Source organism: Camarhynchus parvulus, chromosome 2 (genome assembly GCF_901933205.1).
Source record: "Camarhynchus parvulus chromosome 2, STF_HiC, whole genome shotgun sequence".
Lineage (NCBI taxonomy): Eukaryota > Metazoa > Chordata > Aves > Passeriformes > Thraupidae > Camarhynchus > Camarhynchus parvulus.
This window is the reverse complement of record NC_044572.1, coordinates 117093589-117117937: the sequence shown is the minus strand read 5'-3', so window position 1 is coordinate 117117937 and position 24349 is coordinate 117093589. Positions and strand designations below refer to the sequence as shown.

Genomic DNA, 24349 nt, shown 5'->3' with positions numbered 1-24349 from the left:
GTTAGCAGTGCTGGCCTGCTTGCACAGCACTCAGCCAAGTGATGAGCAAGATATTAAATCAGGTTTCCTTCTGTCCATCTCACACTGTTCCCAGGTGAAGTCCAAGGAAGCTGTGATAAATTCTGCTCATGGAGCTTTAGATTCAGTCACAGTTATTGACCAGGTATTGACAGGGCATGGAGTCACTGTCACCAGAGGCAAGTTTGGAACTGACCTGCATCTGGGCAGGCACCAGGTCAATTTTTCTTTAAAAAGAAATTTATTTATTTTATAAAATTAAATTTTAAATTTGTGCATAAATATAAAAATGAATGCATTTTAAAAACAAATATTTTGCCAGATGTTGAAGAGGCTCATCAGCACTTATGGGGGAAATGACAGCTATATTTTCTTGGTAAGGCATTTTGTAATAGAATAAGTCATACAGCAAGTGTTTCATCATGAACAAAAACCACTTCTGCGTACAGAAGTGCTGAGCCAGGAGTGCTCTGAGTGACTGATCTGTATTTCAATTACCACCTTCAGTGGCTGAGACAGACTCAGGCAGATTTTATAGGGTGCTCTCTAAATTGAAAAGAGCAGTAAGAAATTCAGATCATTTATCCCCCAGGACTGTGAGCTCCTCATTCTCTGCTCAGTTAAAGGCATGATATCTCTGTTTGACATCTGTAGCATGGTTTGAACATCGCAGCACCTCTTGGCTGGCAGCCAGGGATAACAGGTTTTTTTTAATTAGTCACTGGCCTCTTACTTAATGACTTGAGGATTATTGCAAAGATGCCAGGAATATATATCACCTGAAAAGAGATATAAGATTGAGTCATCACTGTTTGATGTGTCTGTCTCCCCATTTTCAATTTAATTTTGGCTGCACATGCAGCTCCCCTGGTCTTTACCTCTATTTTGAAAGCCCAGCAGGTGGGCACTGCAGGGTGCTGCTGCAGCCCAGCCCCTGCCTGCTCACAAGCCTGGAAATCCTGCAAGTGGAAGGATACCCTTCCCAAACACAGGGGCTCAGACCCAGTGAATTAATTACCACCACTGGGATTTTCAATCAGATAGGCTGGCATTTAAATGTTGAGCCATCTCTAATGCTCACAGGATACCAGTGCTGCTTTCCAGAGGTGAGTGAGTGGCTGCACGGAAAGCGTGGCCTGTCTCAAGGCAATATGATAACTAAGCAAATATCCCAAAAGCAGATGATTTGTGTAGTTGTGACATAAATTAACCACAATGTGATGTAAACCAGTAATAGTTAATCCATGATTAAGAAATATTTTTTGTTTACATTTTATTTTCCTTTCCAAACTCTTTAACAACGAGCAGAATGAGTGATGCTTAGAGGAGGAGGCTGAATGGAGGAAGAATTCAGTATTTAAATGAGCTAGTCACAGAAAGACAATGTCTAGGTGAGCTTGGCTTTGCATTAATTTCAACAGGAAAAGTATTTTTGTCCAAACTGTCATTGTGGAGATCCTTTTACTAGTAATAGACTGAAAAAAAATGAAATATCCATAAATCAGATGGTATCTATGACTCACCAGACAAACAGCAGAGCAGACTATTTGAGGGAAAACTTCAGGTGAAGTATTTGCCACTCATATTAATTATGAGAAACTGTTGTCTGAAATCTGGTCTTAATGCATTGCCCTCACGACTCATCACTGCTGTCTCTGAATCACCCAGATAATTCTCAAAATTAAAGGAGAGGGGGGTGTTAAAAGAGGAACAATCAAGACTTTGCTGATCTCCTCCGCATGTATTGCCAAACTGAGGGGAAAAAAATTCACCTGAAGCACAAAGTCAAGAAACAAAATGGAAATTTACAGGCAAAATTTACTACCAACTGAACATCAGCCTGAATGGCCACAGATGTAGCTGCTATCACTGAGTTCCAGCTCACTGAGTCAAGCTACAGAGAAGCAAAGGCAGAATTTCTTGATTGTTAACTGAGTTTCTTGCATCTAGTGTTTGTTCAGGTACAGGAATGCTCCCCTCCACCCCCCCCACCCCCCCACAGTGAAATTTAAGAGATGTTTAGGAAGAAGATTGAAACAGAGCTTGATTTGGGCTTCTGATACAAGGGTCTGCTACAAAAAGCTCAGCTTCATGGAGGACAGATGACTCACTTTCATTCAGTCAAACCTTGCAGATTTTCTAATGGTACAGGGATAAACCCATCAATTTTCCACCTAAGGAAAGGTCAAATACAGGTATATAAAGACCTAGATTGCAAATATCAGGTTGATTTTTGCTGTCTGCATTCCTGGATCTTTCATTAGCACTAAACATACTCGTTGCAGGGAGCAGAGAGCCTTTGGAGTGGTAGCTGGTGTCTTGGAAGAGAGCTACCTGGGCTATGCCTGTGGCTGATGCTAACAAACTTCTTGCTCTGCTCTGGGGGAAACTGTGGGAAGGTGTGCTGGGTGGGCCAGAGGGAATGGATACCCTTTCTTAGCCCCATTCCTGCAAAATCCAGCCTTGCAAGACTGCCTTCTCTTGAGCAAGAAATCCCTCTTGGAACAGCTGGCTTGAACTGGGCGCTTGTCTTCTTTACCTGAGCAGATTGGCAAGACTGAGTTTCCAGTTTGGTGAAGAGAAAATTTCTTATTTGTGTTCTGCTGCCATACTTGTGCAAACATTCCAGAGCAGCACTGTGCTAAAATGTGGGACCATGCCTTTTGTACCCCGATGGGAAAGTGGAGGTATGTGAACAAAAAGCACAGTGCAATCTCTTGGCCTTATTTTGGTTTTCGATGATCTTATTTTGTCCACATCTGCACATTGACATGACAACCAATCAGCTAAAACTTAGCTAAATACTGACCTCTCTGATGTGATTTAAAGATGTCTCATGGAAAAAAAAAAAAAAAGGATCACCAGCTGAAATTGAAGTATTCAGCAGCAGGGCAAAGAGAACTACGGTACATGAATACAGAGAAGACTGTCCTTATGGTAATTCTGGCAGATGGCATAAGGTTGCAAGAAAGTAATAGAAAATTTTAAAACTAATGAAACAAGATTAGCATAGGCCATTCCATTAATATTTCTCCTCCCAAACAGTTCAGTCGTGATTATATTTTATATCCTCGTGGAATTAAAGAACTGTACTTGCTGGCTGCAAAGGGAAATGAGATCAGGCTACTGTTTGTGGATGATTAACTTGCATTTCATTTCAGACTAAATGGAGTCCTTTGGAGCCACAGACAGACTCTTTTCTTATGGGGAATTTCAGCAACAGGATGCAGGGTCCAGCACTTCATTTTAGCTGAAATAAACTGGGTAATCACAGACTCAGACAAACTGAGACTTTCATGAATGCTCTCAAATTTATACGGTTTCAGTGCATGAGAGATGTTGCCGACAAAATATGATTAGGGAAAGTTGTGGGACTCCAAGATCTGCTTCTCCCATGCACTGGAAAGGGCTGCTTGCTAATGTCTGTGTCACCCACCTCTAATACAGCCCTCCCCATGGAGCCAAGGCAGTTCATTGATGCTATTCCTGCCCCCTGTGCTGTAATCATTTGCAGCTGGTTATCATCTCCCGAGGTTCAGATCTCCCCAGCTTCAGACACTGAAGAGGGGCAGCTGGGCTGGAAGCAATGTCACCTCACACTCAGCAGGCAGGTGGGACGGGTGCCAAGGGAGAAGCAGCAGCTGCTGCTGAACTTGCTCTTAGTGGAGATGCCTCTCATTCTCTGTCAGAGGCAGAAGCAGCCTGTGGTGACCACACTGCTGACTTAGGCACTCCCTGAAGGAGGATGAGGCTGTCTGATGCAGAGTTACCTATTTTGTTCATGCTGAATAATCTTATTTTGGCCTTTCTTACACCAAACAATCTGCACATCTGTGGGCTGTGGCTCCTGTTGCTTTATCTCTGCTCCCACACTCCGGAAGAAATTTATAGATGCATCAACAAAATTTCTTAGAGTGAAATGACCCTTAACTAAAGTAAATGTTGGGAATTAACAGGGGAACTGATCCCTTTTTGCTGCTGAAAAACAATGAAAACCCTATTGGTGCATTCTATTAAAAGAGCCTGAAAATAAATGAAATGCTGCTCTTATTATGACAGTCATGCAGATTTATATTATTATTATAAATAATTATACAGTTATTCAAAGTAATTTTGTTATTTGGCTTTCGGGGCTTATCACATAAAGGAACAAGGGCACTGACCTGATCTTTCATATGAAAAATGAAGACACATAAACTGTCTAACCAGCCACCTCACTGTGCAAGGAGAATAAAACCATTTTTATGCAAATAGAATCTGAGACCAAAATGTCTTTTTCCTTCACCTCCTTTCTACTTCATTATTAAATAAATCATAAAGATGTCACTAGAGACCACATAGAAAGAGGTCTCATATAGTAGAAATAAGAGCTTTCTGCCTTTATCTATTTTCAATTTTAAAAGGTATTCTGAATTTAAAAAATAAGGAGAGGGGAAAGAAAGCATAGTGCTCTTCACATGCCCGATTTCCCAGGAATAAAAACAACCTCTATGTCCTTTAGTAATAATACAAGTTTTCAAAACCAAACACAAGTAAATGAAGATTAAACTATGGTCCATGAACTTAATTGAGATTCACATTGTCCAATGCTCTTCAAATTCAAATTACTACCAGACAGTGAATCTTTTTGGCTAATTTATGCAACTAAAGTGTAGATGATAACTTCTTCCCTCTCCCTTTTAATTATTGTAATTGAGAGATATTCTTCAGTCAGAGTGCTGGAAGTTCTGCACACAAAAGCTGAATAATAGTTTGTCATTTTTCATAGATGCTCCATTTCATGCACAGTGCTGAGACCACAGTGCAGAAAGTGAGCAGGGAAAACCAAGCATCTTTGTGTTGAAGAATAGATCAACATTGAACTTTGTCATTTAAGCAAATACCCAAAGCTAACTACAACTGGTTTTTGAGTCAGGTTTTTGGTTTTCTGTAAACAACATTAAATATCCCAGTTGTAATACAGGATTCTCTGTAGATCAGTATATCACACTGAAAATTGAACACACACGTATGTCTTACCTAAGAGGGGCACAAATTTGGAGCTGGAAGATAGTCATGGATATTGTCTACCAAAAAAGGGGTCACTCCAGAAGAGATGTTAAGGAATAGTTAAGGTTTAGATTACAGAGTTTGTATTTGGGACAACTTCATTTGGTAGTGAAGTTCTTAGTCCTTGATCTTGTGGATATTTTATCTCTTAATGTGACCTAAGGAAAAAAGGCCTTTGTCTAGATTGGGTGGGATTCTTGCAAATGCTGCATTTCAGGGCCATGATTGGTGCTCCATGCTCACTGGGAATGTGGGAGAGACAGCTTTGAATGGCAGTAGGACCTGAAGGGAATGTGGGGTGTGCTGTGTGAGCTGGGGTGGGAGGGAACCCTTTCCAATATGTCCATGAGGACCTCTGGAGAGTGGGGCTTGAGCCATCCACCCAAGGGAGCACAGGTGATTTGCTTTCTGTGGTGATCCTGGCAGCAGGATTATTCAGTGGATTTGTTTTCCTGACCTCAACCCCTCTGATGCCAATTATTACTCCCCAACTCTTCCTCCCCTTCTTGTTGGACTGAACAAGCTTGGTGTTCTTCACATCTGTCAACCAACAGATTCTCCATCCTGCTGGTCATCTGAACAGCAACTGAAATACAAGCCCAGATATCTGCAAGAGTAAATGTCTCTCCATTTTGAACCAGGGAGATGCAATATTTAACCATGCAGGAGTAAGCTGAAGGGTGGCATTTGTGAGGAGGAAGAAATGATTTAGGCAGCTTGTGTTGTGAACTAGCACGATGTTTTTGGATAGGAAGAAAGGGGAAAAGTCCTTTAAAGCTATATAGGAACATCACCAGATACACTATTTGAACTGTTAGTTAGTGGTAAAATGAAATATTTCCTACCCATGAAAGTACAAATCATGTATTGAATCAGATTCCAAAGACGATGTAGTATGATAAGAAATGCCAAAAGTGTTATGCAGAATGCTAACTCCTGTGAGAAAATAAGAAGAGTGCTTCACCAGTGTTGTCATCACATGAAGTACTCATCATCACTATGTTCTGTCAAAAAGCTCTGTTTCCACAGCACTTTTCCATGATATACTTTAATTAGAGGAAGGGAGTAAATACAGTGGTGTGAAGAACATCAGCTGGGGTTTAAAAAAAAAAAGGGAATATAGCACTTCAGAGTGGGTTGAGTAAAATCACATGCAGGAAAAATATGAAGTGCACATAACTGAAAATGATCACTGCCCCATGACAGCAGTCATTTCCTTAGTGACATAGACACATCTCAGCTCAGATCCTTAAATCTGACCACAGCATCATCTCATGGCATCACCCTCACTCAGACACTCTGCTCTTTCTATTCTTCTGCACATTTCTGCTTCTTGTGCTTTCCTATCTCTTGCTATGTCTCCAGTCCACTGGCAATCCCAACCTCAGCTGTTTCCCCTGCTCCTTTCTCCTACATCACCAGCACCATGAGCTACTCTGCTCAACATCCTCCTCCTTCCAAAATGCCAGTGTCACCTGTGATCTGTGAAAATATTGAGATGCAGCACTCCCAAACTCACATGCCAACAGGAACTGACATCTTTCCTATGTGCCTGTTTTTGCTCCTGATACTGAAGAAAGCTGGGTACCAGGCTGCTGTTGTTTTTCAGACAGCTACCCACATCAAACACAAGTTTTCTTCCTTTTCTTCTTGCTGGGGCTGAGGGATGCAGACCACACTTAGGCAAGCTCCCAGGAAATTAACCTAGTACACAATTTACCTACCTATGGTGAGGTTAGGCTGCCTGGTCATCAGTGTAACTGATAAGAGGAAACAGCTCTTAGGAAAGCTAAGAGAAAACAATAAATTTCACTGTGAATTTACTTTTTGCTAGCTCATTTCAAATATACTTAAGAAGACAATGTCAGAGTAGATTTGATAATTTTTAAAGTACTTTTCATTTTAATTCCACTCAAATATTCCCAAATAAAACCCTGACTTGAAAAATAGCCCCTGAAATTTAGTGGTCAGATGTTGCTTTTGGTGAGAAAATCAGCAAAGTCTGCGACCAAATTCAAGCATTGCTGACTGAAACCTCTAGCAGAAGTGCCCCTTTTATCATATCTCTGTGAACTCCTTCTCCTAACTTTTTGCCTGGAACATGATGGTTTATCTGTTGACTATATAGCTGCTTATGTATGCTATATAGTCATCTCCAGACTTAAAGGAAACAGCATGAAATACTTAATACCCACTTTTTCTTTCTCTCCCACACACACACAGACACACAATCTCCTCTCATTGTACACATACAGGTAATTGCTTTGTTAAAACATGCAGCTAGAACCTGTAAATTACTATGGTTTGTTTTACAGAGTGCTGCTCAAGGGCTGGTCACCAGACACTGGAGCAGAACCTGGTGTAGTGTGCAAATCCTTGCACAGCTCCCTCAACTCTGTTCCTTGTATCTTTGGGCCATGTGGAGTTTGTGTACATGTACTGAAGGAGGATTATTCAAATTCAGGTTATACCAATTCTAATATTGTCATTTTAAGGAAAACATCCTCCTGTACTCAACACATCAGTATCTGTTATCCCATCATTCTGCTGAGTGTCTAACACTGAACTGAAATGTATTATCTTCACGCTCTCTTTTAATCAAGTCTCAAGAATCCTTGGAGCAAACCCTCTGCCACAGATCTGAACCCAGGAAGCCACACTCCTTACTGAGAGACAACCGAACAGGCAGGAAGGCTCTGAGTGTTTGCATAGCTCCATGTTCACTTGGGGAAGCACTCCAGGTGCAGCCACAGAGCTGCAGAAGGCAAAGCCAAGCCATAGCTGCTCAACCAGTCATGGTAGGACGGCACATACACAGACTGTCAGCAGGTGATGAGAGTAATCTCATGCACAGGATTTCTCTGCCACTAGCACATGCAAATATCTGATGTGCAGCGACATCACTGGCCTCTCCAATAGCTCCTGTGTGTGAGTAATTTGGATAACAGCTGGCACAAGCAAGGTGCACTGGCAGGTAAGCACAAGCAACCACCAGCATGCTGCTTCGAAGCTATAGTCAGCCTGTCACACATTGAAACCATCTACAAATCCAGTTTGTGCTGCTTTCACATGTTTGAAATTGCTCTTATTCTTTAGCATGCAGAGGAAAATGAAGCCACATTTTCCTTAAGATTGCTGTTCCCACCCTGCTGCACATCCCAGCCCTCTGGGGTGACTTTGGGAGCACTGACCTTGGACGCCGCTGCAGTGGCATTACTTTCCTTACCACTCCCTGCTGCACTCTCCTCGATTGTTGCTGCTGTCAGGGCTTCTGCCTTCTTTGCACTTGTTTCCAGAGAAACAGGAGTCCCTACTTTCCCCAGCCCAGTCACCGGGGTTGAGCTTGGACTGCTTGGTTGCCGTGACTGGGACTTATACCAGCTAGGGTAAAACAAGGGATCCGTGGTTTCTGCTGGGGCCGGCACTTGAGTGTCAGACTCGGGAGTCTGTTGAGAACCACTTGGTGTCACAACAACATCCTTAAGCAGGACAGATAAAGAGAAGAACAAGCAGAGTGCACCACGTTACCTTCCTGCTGTAGTCACATTGTTCTGTGTGTTGTGTTTGTTAGATAGCACTGCAAGGCATAGGTTTGTCCTACTAATATGATCTGAAAGAATTGCAATCAAAATGCAAAGCAAAAGCAACCATCATTTGAATAACACAGACAAGAGAAAGAAAATAAATGAACCCAAAAATAGAACAGGAGGGTAGAACTAGCTGGGAAGGGGGTGCTAACTGAGAAAGGAACGAGCAAGGGGTTCCTCAATTCAGATAAACCCTCAATTCAATCCTCAAAACTTAAATTCTGCATGAGAGTCTCATGAACCTGTACCAGCCATGAATGACAGGTGTAGGTACCTTCAAATGGCTTGTTGGGTTTTAGGCTAAGAACAACACTTTTGCCAAGGAGTCTGTTGATACAAGCAGCAGAATAAAGGGAATACTGGAGAGAAGCATTTGCCCACAAGCCTTGCCTTCAATGCTGTAAGCCAAGCACTGTTGCTCTGCCAGGAAGAGGAGCAGCCAGATGAACTGCACCTCTACCTGCATCAAGCTCTTGGGCTTTCTGCACACATGGTCTGCTATCACCACTGCATCTTTGCTTTGCCTTTTTACACCAGAAGGCAAAAACTCAAATACAGGTATCCCCCACACCACAACACCCACATACCGTGTCTGACTCCACGCCTGACTATCTCCTAATGGCATTTTACAATTTCTAGAGCAGCATGCTGTACCTTTCTAACTTAAGCCTTAGAAATTAGAGAATTCTTGTTGGTGGGCAGAATTGCTTATGCCTAGTTCTTGTTTGCATAAAACCCTGCATCAGTCAAGGAACAAAAGTTTAGTTAAGTGAGCAAATCTTCAAATTTTGATTCAATCAGTAAAGCCTGATTTAAGAGCATCATCACATGACATGACTGGTGAAAACTCACACGTGTTTTTAGATCAAAGAAAGAATGAATCTATAATATTTATTTTCACTTGTTTTAGGTAGGGAGCTTCCTACAATCAAGGATCCTTTGTGTGCTTTCTTGTTTTCACATAGGCCTCCTCAAATATATTCACAGCAGCCTTTACCCCTCAGCAACTTCACTGAGTAAATTGTCTAAGAGGAGAATTTGCTAAGTTAATGGTATGCAAGGCAAACTAAAGTAGCAGATGAAGCACATTTTCAATGTACATCTTTTAGAATATGCAGCAATTATAGTCTCATTCTAATCAAATTCCCTAAGAAAAGTGTTGGCCTAAAATATTCACACCCTGAACCTGTTTGCTGTTAGGTTGTAAGAGGCAGTTTCCTCTCCTGTTTGGTGTATGATATTCCTGCATCTAGCTAGGCATATCCCAAGGATGATCAGAGCAGAAGGCAGCAAGCGCCATTCACAGAAAACAGATTAGAAGTATAATCTAAAAACTGGTGGTGGAAATCTTCCTAAATCTAGAGGGAATGCCAAATTCTCTTGGTATAAATATTTTAACAATCATCTCATTTATAACAGTTAGTCTGAGTTAAATCACAGCAAGCAGAACATTCGTTGTAATGCACTTAACTCCTAAATGGAGTCGTTTTTATTTATCACTCATGTATCCCATATATATCTTAATTTATCTAGCAGCTAATTTTTTGCTTATCAAGTGACACATGCATATGCTGAAGTAAAGTTGCATATATGAGTAAAAGGGCAATAAATAATTTTGCCCTCCAGTGCATCGACTCCCTTAGCCCTGCTCCTGAGTCATGGTGCCCACAGGACACAGGGGAGCATTTCTGGCTCTGCCAGGTGCACTCAGCAAAGCTGGCAGGGCAATGGGGCAGCACAGACATTTACCTGACCAGCTGGGGCAGCCAGCACTGGCGCTGGAGTGGGTTCAGCCAGGGGCTCTCCCCCTGCACTCTGTGCTTCAGGGTCCTGCTGAGGTGCCTGTGGCGCTTCCTCTGACCCTTCCTCTTCCACCTCTTCCTCCTCTTCCTCCTCTCCTGATGACTCTGTGTGGACTTCACCCAAGCCTTCACCATCCTCTGTCTCCTCCTCTTCTTCTTCTCCCTCCTCCTCTGACAGAACACATGTAAAAGGACAGGATGAGCACCATGTGAAGACGGCTTCAGTCTTTAGGTAATTAAAAAGCCATTTGCAATTGCATGGCAAAGTCACCAACAATCTTCTGCCTGGCAGAGAGAGTGTTGGTGAGGAGCCTGCTCCCACCAGCCTGGACTGGGCACTGCCATGGAGCTGCCAGCTTTGGGGCAGGGAAGACACTGAACACACATGCTGGTTAAAATCTTAAGCTGGCCCTTTCCATGAGAGGGAGGACAGAAATTCCTGTCAATGCAGTTATCCTCATGAGGAATGTGCAGCACAGCCCTGCACGTTTTGGGGAGAGGCTGCCTGGGATCTGGCACAATCTGTCATGAAAAAAAGTCCTTCTTCCAGTTCTAGGTATATGTTTGTTTTAATGCCATTGAAGCTGTCCTCATAATTCCTTACTGGGTCAGTGCTTTGCAATGCATGACTGGAAGTGTGAGATACCAACATGCCTAAACCAGACTGTCAAACTTGGTCAAACCATTGCTTTTGTGCCATCTGACAAATCCTGTGGTCTGCAGTCATGGCTCAGGTTGTTTCCAGCCTCTAGCACTGCATTTGCTTTAATATAATCACACTAGTTATCCTAAAAAATTTGCAGGGCCATCCTAGCACTTCAAAAAAATAAACCTAGATTTGATTATAATTGATACATAATGCTCTGGTTACATTTTGGCATAGAGAGAAATATCTGATTTGAGGTTTCCTACTCAGTATCATGTGAATCACACATAGCTGCTATATAAGAAAGAAATTTTGGTGAAATAAATTACATACCTCTGTCAAAATCAATTTCTCGTATTATTTTTTCTTCTCTACTGAGGTTCACTGTGAATTGGTTCATATTCTCATACCCATCATCTATTTTTTCCATTTGAAATCCTTTAGAAGCTTCAGTAATTCTAAAATAGAGATTGGTTATTGGCATTGGATTTGAAGATAAATTTATAAATTGTAAGTGATTATAAAAAACAAGAGTCTCAAGTTTAAATACTTACTTTTGTAGCAACGTTTTGGCATTCTGTGGAAACAAAAAAGAAATAACTGACTTCTTAAATGATTCCATTTTTTCAGAGATTTTATGCATTCAGAAATAATTCTTAAAATGGCAGCTTTTAAAAGCACTAATAAGAATTCAATAAGTGACAGCCATGACATCTAGAAATGAGATGAAATTTGGATGGCAATTAGTATACAGCTGAGTAAACCCTTCAGTTCTTCAAAGATGTTTTAATTAAAATGGGAATATGGTGGGAGATATGCACAGTTGGTAGGAAAAAAAAGAAATGGAAATATTTTTCCTCTTTTTTTTTGGTTGTGTTCATGGTGAAAAGCATTTGGTTTGTTACTCTCTTTAGTCACAGTAATTACATATTTGACTATTCATATCTATATCTCCAAGGGCATCCTTTTGGAGACACAAAATTCTATTTGTCTCGGAAGAATATTGTACTCTTCAAAGGCAATTTTTTGATGAAAGTAAGTGTTGACTGTTTTATTTTGGTTTTGTTTGTGGTTGTTTTGGTTTTTTTTAGTTTAGTTTAGTTTTGTTTGGTAGAAAATGCTCTTCCAGCCTTTAATATAGAGGAATTGTAAAATTGCAAGACAGAAATTCTACACCAATGAATTCATTGGATGGGCTGCTAATGGTTCCCTACTCATCTCTCTTAACTTTACAGTAAGAAAACAAAAGAAAAAAAAAGTAAAGGTATCAAAATGTAGCTTAGCACACAAATTATTGAAAAGTTAATAATTTTGTCAATTTACAAATGAAACCTATAATTCTCAGAAGATCATGTACACATGAACATATTGTCCCACCATGGTATTGGTGGGAAAATAAAGATTACCTGGAAAATGTTTGAATTCCTATTTCTTCTATGAGGACCAGAAATTCATACACAAGATAGTATATTTTGTTGCAAATAGCAAATACTCGCGTTCTTGATTTGGATACTATTCACAAGAAGAGTAGTTATTTGTCTGAGCTGATTCAGGTGTTTAAAAAATGAGTTTGTATACATGATCACTTGAAGAGAAATGAACTCTGAATGGGCCTACAATTGAGAAATGCTTAAATAATATATCAATAACCCCATCATTCTTTTTCTGTCTCTATTTATAGACTTTATACCTGCAAAAACACGGCCATTTCTGGTTCTTCCATGAACTGGATTCCTGATTCAACCAGTTTTGACACAGCTTCCAAGTGATCCGCATACTTCTTCATCAGGGAGCGGACGTGTTCCAGTTTCTCCTCTTGGGTTCTAGTGATTATTTGTGTCATCTCATTTTTTCTTTCTTCCAGTACAGAATAGAGATAATCAAATTTTTCACACAACTGTTCTTTCTGTCGTTTGCAGCATTCCTGTGAATCATTTGGTTTATGTTAAACATGTTATGTTCTTAAAAGGGTTTCTATTTTTACAGTTACTTGGAAGCATTTTCATCAAAGAAATTCCTCTTTCTGAAAAGTGCAAAGGATTCTGAATGACCCCAGAGACTTTTATAATTTTCAAAGTCCAAGCTGTTGGAACAAAAGTTTAAAAACTCTCCTCAAACTCTGAGTTTCAAGCCACTGAAAGCCCCCAAACAGGTTATTGTATAACTTGTGAGTCTGCTAAAAAAAGTAAAAAGGTATTTATGATGTCTGTAGTGATACATCAAAGTCTGCAGAAAAAGTAAAAGCTCCCACCGTATTAGCAGCTGGGTCCATTTGCGTGAACAGAATGGTTTTAAAAGGAGCGAGCATCTCAAACAGCTCTGGAGAATTTTCTTTTTCTGCCAGAGTACCTGGAACAGTCCTGGCTGGGCTGGATTTTCACATACGCCCTCTTAGACTCTATTTGGACAAGAAGTGTCCATTATATTCCATTTACTGTGCACTGAATGAGGTAGAGGTTCTGCAAAGAAAATGGGGTGTGACAGAAGGACAAAGACAAGAAGGAGGAATCAGATTCCAACCGGATGTTCAGGCACTGATTTTCACATCGTTTCTTGAGACACTTCTATTGTCCCTCCAAGCAGACAGCAGCATCTTTCACTGAGTTAGGAGGATGGGTTTGATGACTGCTGCATTGAGTGCTCTCTCAAAAGAACAGACTGCACTTGTGAAGGAGGATTTATGGGGAGGAAATTGGGGATAGATTATATATAATGTCTAAGGTCTACCAAATAGAAGTACTTGAGTCATCTGTGTGCCCCAGGGCATGACTTTATTGTGGTTAGACCTGGTTGTGGATGGTGGTGATTATTTAAATCTCTTTCCTAGGAACTGAGGCTGAATTGATTCCTCATCTTTGTCCCTTGAGGCATAATGCTAAGATTCTGGCAGCACAGGATTATTAACAGCCCCACAGAACTTTAAGTAGTGATAAGACTTATTATTCACAGTACTTGATCAGAGAGAATCCCACTTTTTTCTTGACTTCCAGTCAGAGCTCATTCCTGTAAGTGATATCATGAGCTCTGTATCATTCAAAAGAGAAGGCCTTTCAAAGATCTGCATTTGGCTAAAAATCATTGTCTACATGAGGGTGGAGAGGGGATTGAATGCACATCTTGATGCATTGAGCCAAGTATCAACCTCTGCCTCCCAATGAGGAGGGCTAGGCTAAACAGGCACTCCTTGCAGGGGGTGCAGGCTTGTCCTGCCCTTCTAGGAGTCCTTGTCACTTACCAGAAATTCCTGATTAGTGCAATTACAGGGCGGGGCTAAGGAAGTTTTCAAACCAAGCGGGTCATGGTTTCTGAGTGTCCTTCTATGTTCAGACCTCAAATAATCTTCTCCCACTCCTCTCCTAGCTTTCTCCCCATGAGATGTCGTTCAGATCACTTGGAAAACAACCTTAATTTTGAGACAGGTGTGTGCTATCTTTGTCATTTGACACAGGACAAATGTTAGGGGAAGAAGAGCAAGCAAGTGATAGCAGGGTGCCCAAAGAGATCCTTCCCTGTCTTTAAGCACTAATAGATAGTATTTCCTGCCAGCAGATATTACAGAGTTGTGAATCTCATGAGTGAGAGTGCAAAACAGGTTTCTAACTGCAAATGCTGAAATATTTCTGAAATATTCTCTTTCTGCATAAAAAGTTCCCATATGAAGCCTCTGCCTGATGGAATTACTCTAATCAGATTCTGTGTAATGAAAGAGGTTAACAAATACATGACTTTGCATTCTAAAAAGTTCTCAGCCTTTTTGTTTTTTAAAGCATAGCTACATCAAAAAGAAAGGAGTCCTTGCTACTGAGTATGAATCTCACTACTTGTTCCAAAGGACCTGTATTGACTGGCCTATGCTCTTAGCACTTGAAAAAACACTGTAATTTTACCTTTGTTATTAGACTCATTTACAGAGCCAAACAGAACCTAATAATTGATTATAGTTTTCTGGTATTTAGCATTTTAACTTCCTTTCTCAATTTTCAGTATAATATGGGAATTAGGTTGACTTTTCAATCAGTTAAAAGCTGTACAAGTATTTTTTTGCTTTTCTGGTTTTTAAGGTTGGACAGGAGCAGTGGCTAAATGTAGAACTGGAGGCTATTACTTATTCCAGCTAAATGTAAAATGATCATATATTTTCTGCTAAAGCAGATATTTATTGTTCTCTACAAAGTGTTAAGCAGAAAGAAGAGATAATCCTGGATTGTGTTATTTCCATGTGTAAACATTTCTGAGTTCCAGCTGTAGTTTCTTGTCTTCAAGGACAAACTGATGTCAATTCAGACAAAGCTCTTACATAGTAGGAAATGTGATTTGCTTGAAATGTAACATGGAAGGGTCAAGGTAAACTCTAAGATCTGTTTTCTGCAATCTTTGACCTTAAATGTGAAAAGCCTGATAAAACATCAGAAGGTAAAATGGCTGCATTTTCTTCAGGTTTTGATTTTAAAGGTTAGATTTTAAACTGAGTGAGTGGATGACTCTGAGGAAGCTAGTTTCAGAAACTTTTGTATTTTTTAAGGTATTTTTAGCACAGTGTTTTCTCCATACTTCAGACTAGGTGTTTGAAGATTTGTTTCTGGTTCAGCTAGTTCAGCTTAAATGAGTGTAAGCTTTTGCTTTTGTATAATTCAAATTTCTGCAGTTAACCTACTTGAAAGGCTTGTTTCTGTCTGCAAAGTCCTGATAGCAGCCAATTTCATCCTTGCAGTGTGAAGGCTTCCCAGCTACAAAGTTCTGACTGCCATGAATGTGCTCTCTCTTTTACTTGGGCCAATGGGTTTGTGTTCTTTGAAACAAACTCAGATATTTTCTGTTCCTTCTTGCTTGGAATTGTGTACATGGATTGTATAATTGTTTTTACTAGGTAGAATCTGTACATCTTGGATTTACTTATTTTTCCTTACCATTCCTCCTTTCTGCTCCATCTCTGAAGGGTCAATATAATTCTAATTGGGCTGAGAGGGATGCAACTCCTTCACTAGATGCTTCATCAAATTCTGATCACAAAATCAATTCATATGAACTCCTTTTAGCATATTCTTCTGTGATGCTCAGATTGGTCAAACCTGATGTTTATATTTGCTTTGCTGATGTAAAGCTCTCAGAGGAAGTGAAAGCCACTTCTGCTATTGAATAACACAAAACTAATTCCAACTCTTCCAGAGTGAGGCCTTCACCAGAAAGTCCAGTAAGAATCCAAACTCTTCTCTCCCATGAGCAACAAAACAAGACCCCTTTAAGGACACCATATTAAAACACCACTTCTGTGCAGAAGGCAAAGCGACCCAAAACAGAACAAATGCTGACATACCTGTGAACCATGCTGTGCCTGTGGTTGAGACTAAGCCTCTGTTCACAGGACCTGTCAGACTTCAGTCTAACTGGTCTTTCATGTAAAGGTCTTAGATGGTCTTAGATGTAAATCTAAGAATCTGATCTTAGATGTTAAATGAGCTGGGAGTTGATGGCATTTTGTGGATCTGCTTTTAACTTCAGTGAGATCCTATTCCACTAAGAATATTGAGCAAGACTTGCTGATATGGATTATCCTTACTCTTTACCCCCCACCATATAGCAAAGGTCAGAGGTGCTGAGCAGGATGTACCCTTTGGTTAAGGCAGTACATCTTGGTAATGTACAAAGCCATGAGGAATGGTTTAGTGAAACAATGTGGGAATGCATTTGGGTAAAGTCAGGTCTGTTGAAGAATGATCATTACCAGAAGTTTAAAACATGTAATGTCACACTGAAATAACTGCATTTAAAGAGGTGGCACCTACCTCAACCGACTTGCAGGTCTCCTCCAGCTGCGTGACAATCCCTTGCATTCTGTCATTGCTCCCCACCAGGACTGCAATGCCATCACTCAGCTCAGACTAGGCAGCAAGGGAAGAGCAAGCAGAAGGGTGTTAGGTGCTGTCACACTTCAGGGTGACACATCTAACAGTGGGGAGCAGAGGACAAACAAGGCATACCGAGCATATTACTTCATCTTTCCACCAGAACTGAGAAAAATTGGAGCTTTATGTGCCCACAAGATACCTGCTCGTATTTTGACATTTGTTTCCTCCCTCTATGAAAACACAGACATTTTGGAATTTTTAATAGAGAAGAAACTGTGGTTTGGAAAGAGGAAAGCACTTTGTTCTAGAAAGTTATTCTAGATGCTTTTGTCTGAAGTGCTGTTTCAAGACAGGCCCCAAATATTTCCCTTGGGTTTGTTGAGGGAAAAGACTCATGAGGTGTTGTTTTTCCAGTTCCTGGCTCTAGCCACACCACTGTGGTATTTCCCTGAAGACTGTAGCTCTTGGCCTTGGAGTAGAGAAGAGGTGGCCCATAGACCTGGAGTGACCAATGTGTTACAGAGTCCCCGGCATGCAGGCAGTGGGGCTGGGGTTGTGGTGAGAGAGGACAGGAGAAAAGGAGGAGATGGTAGAGGCTGGGCCACTGGCATGAGGGAAATGAGTGGAGGAAGTAAATAATCCCTGAGTGTGGAGATGGAGATGACTGTGAGGTATCCCTAAAAGAGACAACGAAGCCAGTCCTAGGGAACTTGGGGAGGGTGATGGGGAGTGCAAGGGGCCCTTGGCACACCACTGTAGTGAAAGTGTTCATGGCCTCCACAGCTCTGTACAGGCTCCTTTGAGGCCTTCACAGCTCTGAAAAGGCTCCTTTGAAGCATGCAACCTGCAGCCTCCAGGTTATGCCTCTCATCTTGGGCATGACAGCCCCTATCCATAGGCACTCTGGAAAGGAAGACACAGCTTGCAAATCTCCACGGAAAATGAGTGATTGCGGGCATGGATTCAGTCCAAAAAACTTCTCCTTATTCTCCCACCTCTTTTTGACTGAAAAGGATGTTTTTAACTCCTTTCCTAAAGTAACTCCTCATTTGTAGTTTACATGCACACATGCATCTGTGTGACGAAGTTGGAGGCTGGGATTGCAAACTTGGCCTGTCTGATTGCTTGCCCCACTGGGGCCTTCCAGAAAAATGAGCTGTTTATCTCAGGAGGATAACCCAGTGAGTCAGGTTTTAAATTAACACTGTATTAAAAATAAACAAGTCTTTTATTGGTGACAGCAAGGGCAGAAGATGTTAGGTACATCCTGTGCTGCCAACTATTGAATATTCCTTCATTCACTTGCAGGAGGAGGTTTTTCACTTAACTTTTCTTAAAAATGGCATGCTTAAATGTAAAAGTGTCTGACAGATAACTATTTGATTTGAAATGGTCTGTTCTCTTTCCAGTTCTTAGTGTTCAAAATACCACTTGTTTGTCTCATCTAAAAGAACTGCAAAAAAGGGATTAGGAACTCGAAAGAGAAATCCTCAGCTCCATATCAAAACTGGGACAAATTGTAGTATCTTTTTGTGCGATCTCTCATAAATTTATTCTCCTGTGTTTCTAAACAGTTTCTACAGATTTATAGCAGCCTTTCAGTCACACACACGAATGGCAAAGGCAACCCCAGACCCTTTTGGAAACTCGCAGGAAGGTCATGGGAATACTTTCATGTTGATGGTCCTGTCAGTTTCTTCAAGTACTTTGAGAAACAAAAAGATATTTACCTTCTGTTGCTGGTAAACACTTGTGAGAGGAGCAACCTGACAGTCTTTGTGAGCACCAAAGATTTTGCACAAGGAGCAGGTGGGCATTTCACAGTTCAAACAGTAAATATTAATCCTTTCATCTTCATGCTCTTCGCACATTGGCTGGTCACACTTCCTTTCAGGTCTGCAAAAGAAAATATTTGTTTAAAACAAAGATGGTGCTCATGAATTTCTGATATCACCACTTAGAGTGTTAGCATGAAATATGGTACATTTGTATAGCAGCATCCAAGGCTGACTGAATAGACAGAGTGGACTTAAACCTGCCCCATGGGATGACTAAAGAGACAACGGTACAGCTTAATGGTACAGCTTAATACAGCTCAAATGACACAACATGATGTGATGACAAGACAGCAACATGACTTCATATGGGAATTCCCATATGAATAAGGAATGTGACTGGGAGTGTGACAGAATGCTTGCTCATATTTAAAAATTCAAATAACCTCACCAAGCCTGGACTCAGACTACTCATGTATTTTAATTAGCATGTTATCTAACATCTGTCTGAAATATGAAACATATGTAATTTCTTTCTGGTTCATCATGCAAATTGTTGTGCACTTGGCTTAATGCAGCAAAGCTATTATGAGGAAGACTGACTTTAAGCAAGAGTTGAAGATACTGATGAACCTTTAGGCTCGTAACTCTAAATCTCTGCTGCTGAGCTTTGTGAGGTCCTGGTCAGGACTGTCAATATCAAGCAGCACTGGGTCCTTACAGCCTATACATTAGGCCAGCAACCAAAAAAAGGTGTCACCCAAATTGATTTTGGCCAGGTGGCACGTGTCTAACTTTACAGTGTCAAATGTTTTAGCAGTAGTTTATTCATCTGTACCCAGAAGAAAAGGCATGGCCTACACAGCTGTTCTTCTCCTGTGCTAAGCCAGGAACTGTCGCCACTTTATAGCTCAGTCTGATCTTCTCTTCACCAAAACCATTTGGCTGTATACACACGAGTCTGCACAACCTTGCTATCTTAGGATAATTTAGTTGTAGCCTCCTTCAGATGAGCCACTTAACCAACATTCCCAGTGCAAGTGATGGCTCTGGTCTGGTGTGTGTGGGCAGGGTGGCGCTTTCCTGAGCCTACACTTCAGGCTTAGCACCCTGAGCACATCTATGGCAAACACATGAGAGTGTTAGCATGTGGTACAGAAGACAGAGGCCAGTAGACTGATGGAAAGAGTGTGTCTGGGATTCAAGCCTTCAAAAGCCACCACTGTTACTGTGACGATGTTAAATATTTTCAGCACAAACCATTATCCCCTTCTGCTACTGTTTAGAAAGAGAACTACGACTTACCTGTAGCAAGTCTAGCAATGGCATCAAATAAGTATTTTTTTCATCATTAGAAACTATGGAATTTAATGAAATTACATAGGAACCTTTTTTAAAGCCTTTCTACAGAGCTCTGTAGAAAGGAGGCAACCAGCCATTCTATTAAAGCTTAAAATGTATGGGAAAAATAATTATTTTATATAATATTACAGTAGAGATTTTCCACACCATTTGGTAGAGTGGATATGGCATTTTTTAATGACAAAGTACAGATTTTTTCTCCTGAAGGGAATGGAATATGATCAGTAAGATGCATTAGAAAAAAAATCTATCACGAAACAAAATGTCTCACACATTTGTAGTTTTTTTTTTTAAATTCAAGTGTGCCCTGGTATTTAAAGGGTTCATAAGGAAAATCTGTAATCTGCCATATAACGTGATATACCAGAATAAAACAAGACAAACACTTCTGGAGAACGCCTGTATTATCTGGGTCAGATTTCCAGCATTCATTAACATAAGGCACTTTGTCAAATCAAGCATTGTTTCAATGCTAGTCAAAAGAGGTGTGTCTCCTCCATAAAAGATGCTTTACATTGTTTGCAGATTACTGCAAACAGCCCCTGATAGATTCATGCCATAGTGCGCCAGTGGGAGGGCCCATGTGTGAGTGCAATACAATGAATTTCAAAGTGATTAATTAAGCCTGAGATAGCAGCTCTTCCTGCAAATATTTACAAGATCAGAGCCAGAAACTACTAGAATTTTATTGGACATTGGAATGGTGCCACTTGCATGAAAGACACATTACACAGAGCAAAAAGGTGATGGTGTCAAGCAAGTTCAGCCAGCAGCAGCCAACCTTCAAAGGTGCCGCGGAGAGTTGGAAGCAACCTGGCAGAACTCCCTGAACTAGTGGGGCCCTGAAGACAGTGTCAGAAGAGTAGAAATAAACAGATTTATAGTCTCCTCCCCAGGCAGTGCAAAAGGAGAGATTTTTAGCACACCACTCCTTGACTTCAGATAGGATCCTTTAGATCTGTGTTGGGGTAGCAAAGGCTGAAACATGACCTCTAAGTTTAAAATGGAGATTGCTTCTGAAATGGGAGATTAAAGAGTAGCTGATAGGAAAATTACTGCACAGCTTTAGTTACAGAAAAGATTCACCACAGCTGTGCTGGTGACCGGAGAAATGTCAGGTTGCTAAAATGTCCTGATACCTTTGTGGCCTCATTCTTGAACTCTTCTCTTTGATATGCTAAGCCTCTTTGACTGCCAGAGGCTTATTCTTTCCCACTGAAATTGTGTTTGGACCACACCTGAAGAACTGACTGGGTCCTATTCTGAACTGCCCAGTACATGAAGACACTGACATACTGAAAGGAGTCCAGAAAAGGGCCCTGAAGATGATTAAGGGTCTACAGCAGCTCTCCTGTGAGGAAAGACTCAGAAAGCTGGAACTTTCAGCCTGGATAAAAGAAGGTTAAAGGGAACCTTAACAATGACCTTGATCTTATCAATACCTTTGGTTATCTAAATACCTGAATGGAGGGTGTAATGAGGATGGAGTCAGGCACTGTTCAATGCCAGGACCAGAGGCAATGGGCACAAACTGAAACATGGGAGGTACTCTCCGAAGATCAGGAAACACTTTTTTACTGTGAGAGTGACTGAGCACTGGCAGAGGTTGCCAGGAGGGTTGTGGAGTTTCCATCCTTGAAGATACTCATAAACCATCTGGACATGATCCTGGGCAACTGGCTCCAGCTGGTCCTGCTTGAGCAGCGGGGGGTTGGACCAGATGACCTCCAGAGGTTCCTTTCAATCTCAACCACTCTGTGCCTGTGACTTGGTGAGGCAGTGCAAAGTTGCTGGACACATAAAGAAGCACATTTTAATTAAGAGCATAGTAAGACCTTAGGAAAACTGCTGTTAGAAAGCATGTTTTCTGTAGGATTTTTTCAAATACAAGAAGGCCTCTACTGAAGTCCTGAATCCAATTATGATAGTGTTTTTAATGAGGATCCTAAGACAGCTGTAGCCCTTTCTGTGGCATCACATTGCCTGGTGTCTGCACCTGGTCGGGGGATGGAGAGGATCTGCATGGCTCTATGAGGCACAGCCAGGTCATTAGTAAAGATATGAAACTGCATTTGCCACAGTATCAGTCTTGGGCATACAATGCTAATGACTGGCCTCCACCTGACTTCATGCTGCTCACCACAACCCTTTGAGTCTGGTAGTACAGCCAGTTTTTGGTACAGTTCACTTTCCACTGTCCACTCTGTCAAAGGAGACAGTGTCTAAAGTCTAGATAAACAGTATCTACTGCTCTCCTCTCATGCACTGAGTTAGTCATCTCACTATAAAAGGCTTTCACATTGGTCATGCTGATTTCCTCTTCATAAATGCATGCTGACTATTTCTAATCACCTTCATGTCATTTGTATATTTGGAAATGGTTTCCAGGAGGGTTTGCAAGAAATACTTTCTAGGGATCAGTGTGCATGACTAGCCTGTAGTTCCCTTGATTCTCCTTCTTGCATTCCTTTAAGATTGGAGGAACATTTGTTTTCTTCCAGTATACAGGAAAATGTACCAATTACCACTGCCTTTCAAAGATTATTGAGAATGACCTTGCAATAAGTCAGCTCCTTCATCATTTATAGATGCCTCCCATCAGGATGTCCAATTTATTTTTTTTTAATATTCTCTAACCTGATCCCCCTCCACCAAAGGTGAGTCTTCCTTGCTCTAGAATTTCCCACTGGTCTCAGGGTATTATGATTCTATAAAACTCAACAGAACAGTGAAGTCTGAAGGTGAGTACGTTGGCCTTTTCTACATCCTGCGTTACATGAGGCCCTGCTCTGTCTAGTAGTGAACTCACACTTTCCCTAATCTTCCTTCTGCTGCTGATGCAGCTGTAGAAGCTCTCATTGGCCTCCATGTCCCTCATCATAATCAGTTCCAGGCGGACCTTGGCTTATCTGCATGTGCTTGGGGAGTGTCTCAAAATCTTGCTGAATCACCTGTCCATCTTCTTTTTGCTTCTTTTTAATGTGTTTTTGGTTTTGATTTTTTTTAATCAGGAGCTCCCTCTTAATCAACAGAGGCGTTTTGTCACCATTGCTTGAGTTTCTGTATATGGGGATAGATAATTTTGACCTTGGAGGAAGGTGGTCCTTGAAAATCAGCTAGAGTGATGGACTCTCTCAAAAGCAATGAAAAGCCCACCAATACCCAGGGTAGAAATGGGGCTTGAAAAATGAGAAGGCTGTAAAAGTTCATATGGACATAAGGATTCCTGGAGCTCTGTTACACTACTATCATGCATGCCCAGCCCAAGAAAACTATTGGTGCAGATGAGCTTAGGGCTTTGTCTCGTGGGGAGTTGGAGAAGATCCAGATGATCCCACTCCTCATCTCTTTCACTGCACAGCTTGTGGGGCTCCTCCTCTCTTGGTGACCTGTGCTCAGGGAGCAAATTTCCCTGGCCCAGCCCGTCTGAGATCCCCAGACGCCCCTGCCACCTGGCCTAGAGAGACACACCGTGCCCTGGGAGTTTGGGCTAAGACCTCAGGGGTGTCAGGGACAGATACTTCTGGCGCTGCTGGCTATGGGGCCCTGCAGGACATCAGCACCATCACAGAGCCCATGCAGGCTGCTCTCAGCACAGCCTGGTCCCTGCTGCACACTCTGCTCCACCTGTGCTGGGGGCTGCAGGGACAGCCTGTTCCTCAGGCTCTCCCTGGTAAGTGCAAGGCAGAAAGAGTGCTTGACCTTCCCTGATCAGGATTCAGCAGGTAACAAAGCCCAAAGCATCTTTTGATCTGGAATAGCCAGCTGAGATCATTAGAACCTGCCAGATTTCACAAAAAGTCACGGCCTCCTGTTGCTACCCTTTCCTGGTGACAGCAGGGATCCTGATGTTCCTCAGATAGTTTAGGTGATCAGCAGCCTACAGATTTTCAAAGACTGGTTTAATATTTAGCCAACTCAGTTTCCACTGTTTTCAGTCCTTTGCTGTCTTTTAAAGCTTTTTGCAAGCCACCTCCTGCTAAAGAATTCTTCCGTTGTGTTGCTAACACATTCTAAATTGGGCAACAGGCTATGCTGCCATCAGCTGGAATTTGATGAGCAATGGGATAAAAGACCATATGATGTGATACTTAGTAATAGGAGGGGCTGCATATGAGGGCTTAGGCAGACTCTCCCAACCTCAGTTCAGCTCCTGCCCCAGATTTTATTTAAAAAGAAACCAAATTCCGTAATGCAAATAGAAAGTCCAACTACAAAATAATAAAATAAATTAAAACAACCAAACCTTTTGAAACAAGCTAGT

At 41.4% G+C, this 24349-nt stretch overlaps 1 protein-coding gene across 2 annotated transcripts in view; it reads right to left on the bottom strand.

Annotated features, from left to right (window-relative positions):
* Positions 1 to 24349, bottom strand: part of TRIM55 (tripartite motif containing 55) — a 37361-nt gene that overhangs the window by 9405 nt on the left and 3607 nt on the right. Inside the window, exons 3-9 of one of the 2 annotated variants that reach the window (XM_030971019.1) lie at positions 18679 to 18844; positions 16886 to 16981; positions 12793 to 13026; positions 11657 to 11679; positions 11436 to 11560; positions 10404 to 10627; positions 8259 to 8546 (exon numbers count right to left, since the gene is read on the bottom strand). In XM_030971019.1, the coding sequence (XP_030826879.1) occupies positions 8259 to 8546; positions 10404 to 10627; positions 11436 to 11560; positions 11657 to 11679; positions 12793 to 13026; positions 16886 to 16981; positions 18679 to 18844 (1156 nt within the window). The remainder of the gene's footprint in view (positions 1 to 8258; positions 8547 to 10403; positions 10628 to 11435; positions 11561 to 11656; positions 11680 to 12792; positions 13027 to 16885; positions 16982 to 18678; positions 18845 to 24349) is intronic. The other variant, XM_030971020.1, reaches the window with a different exon arrangement.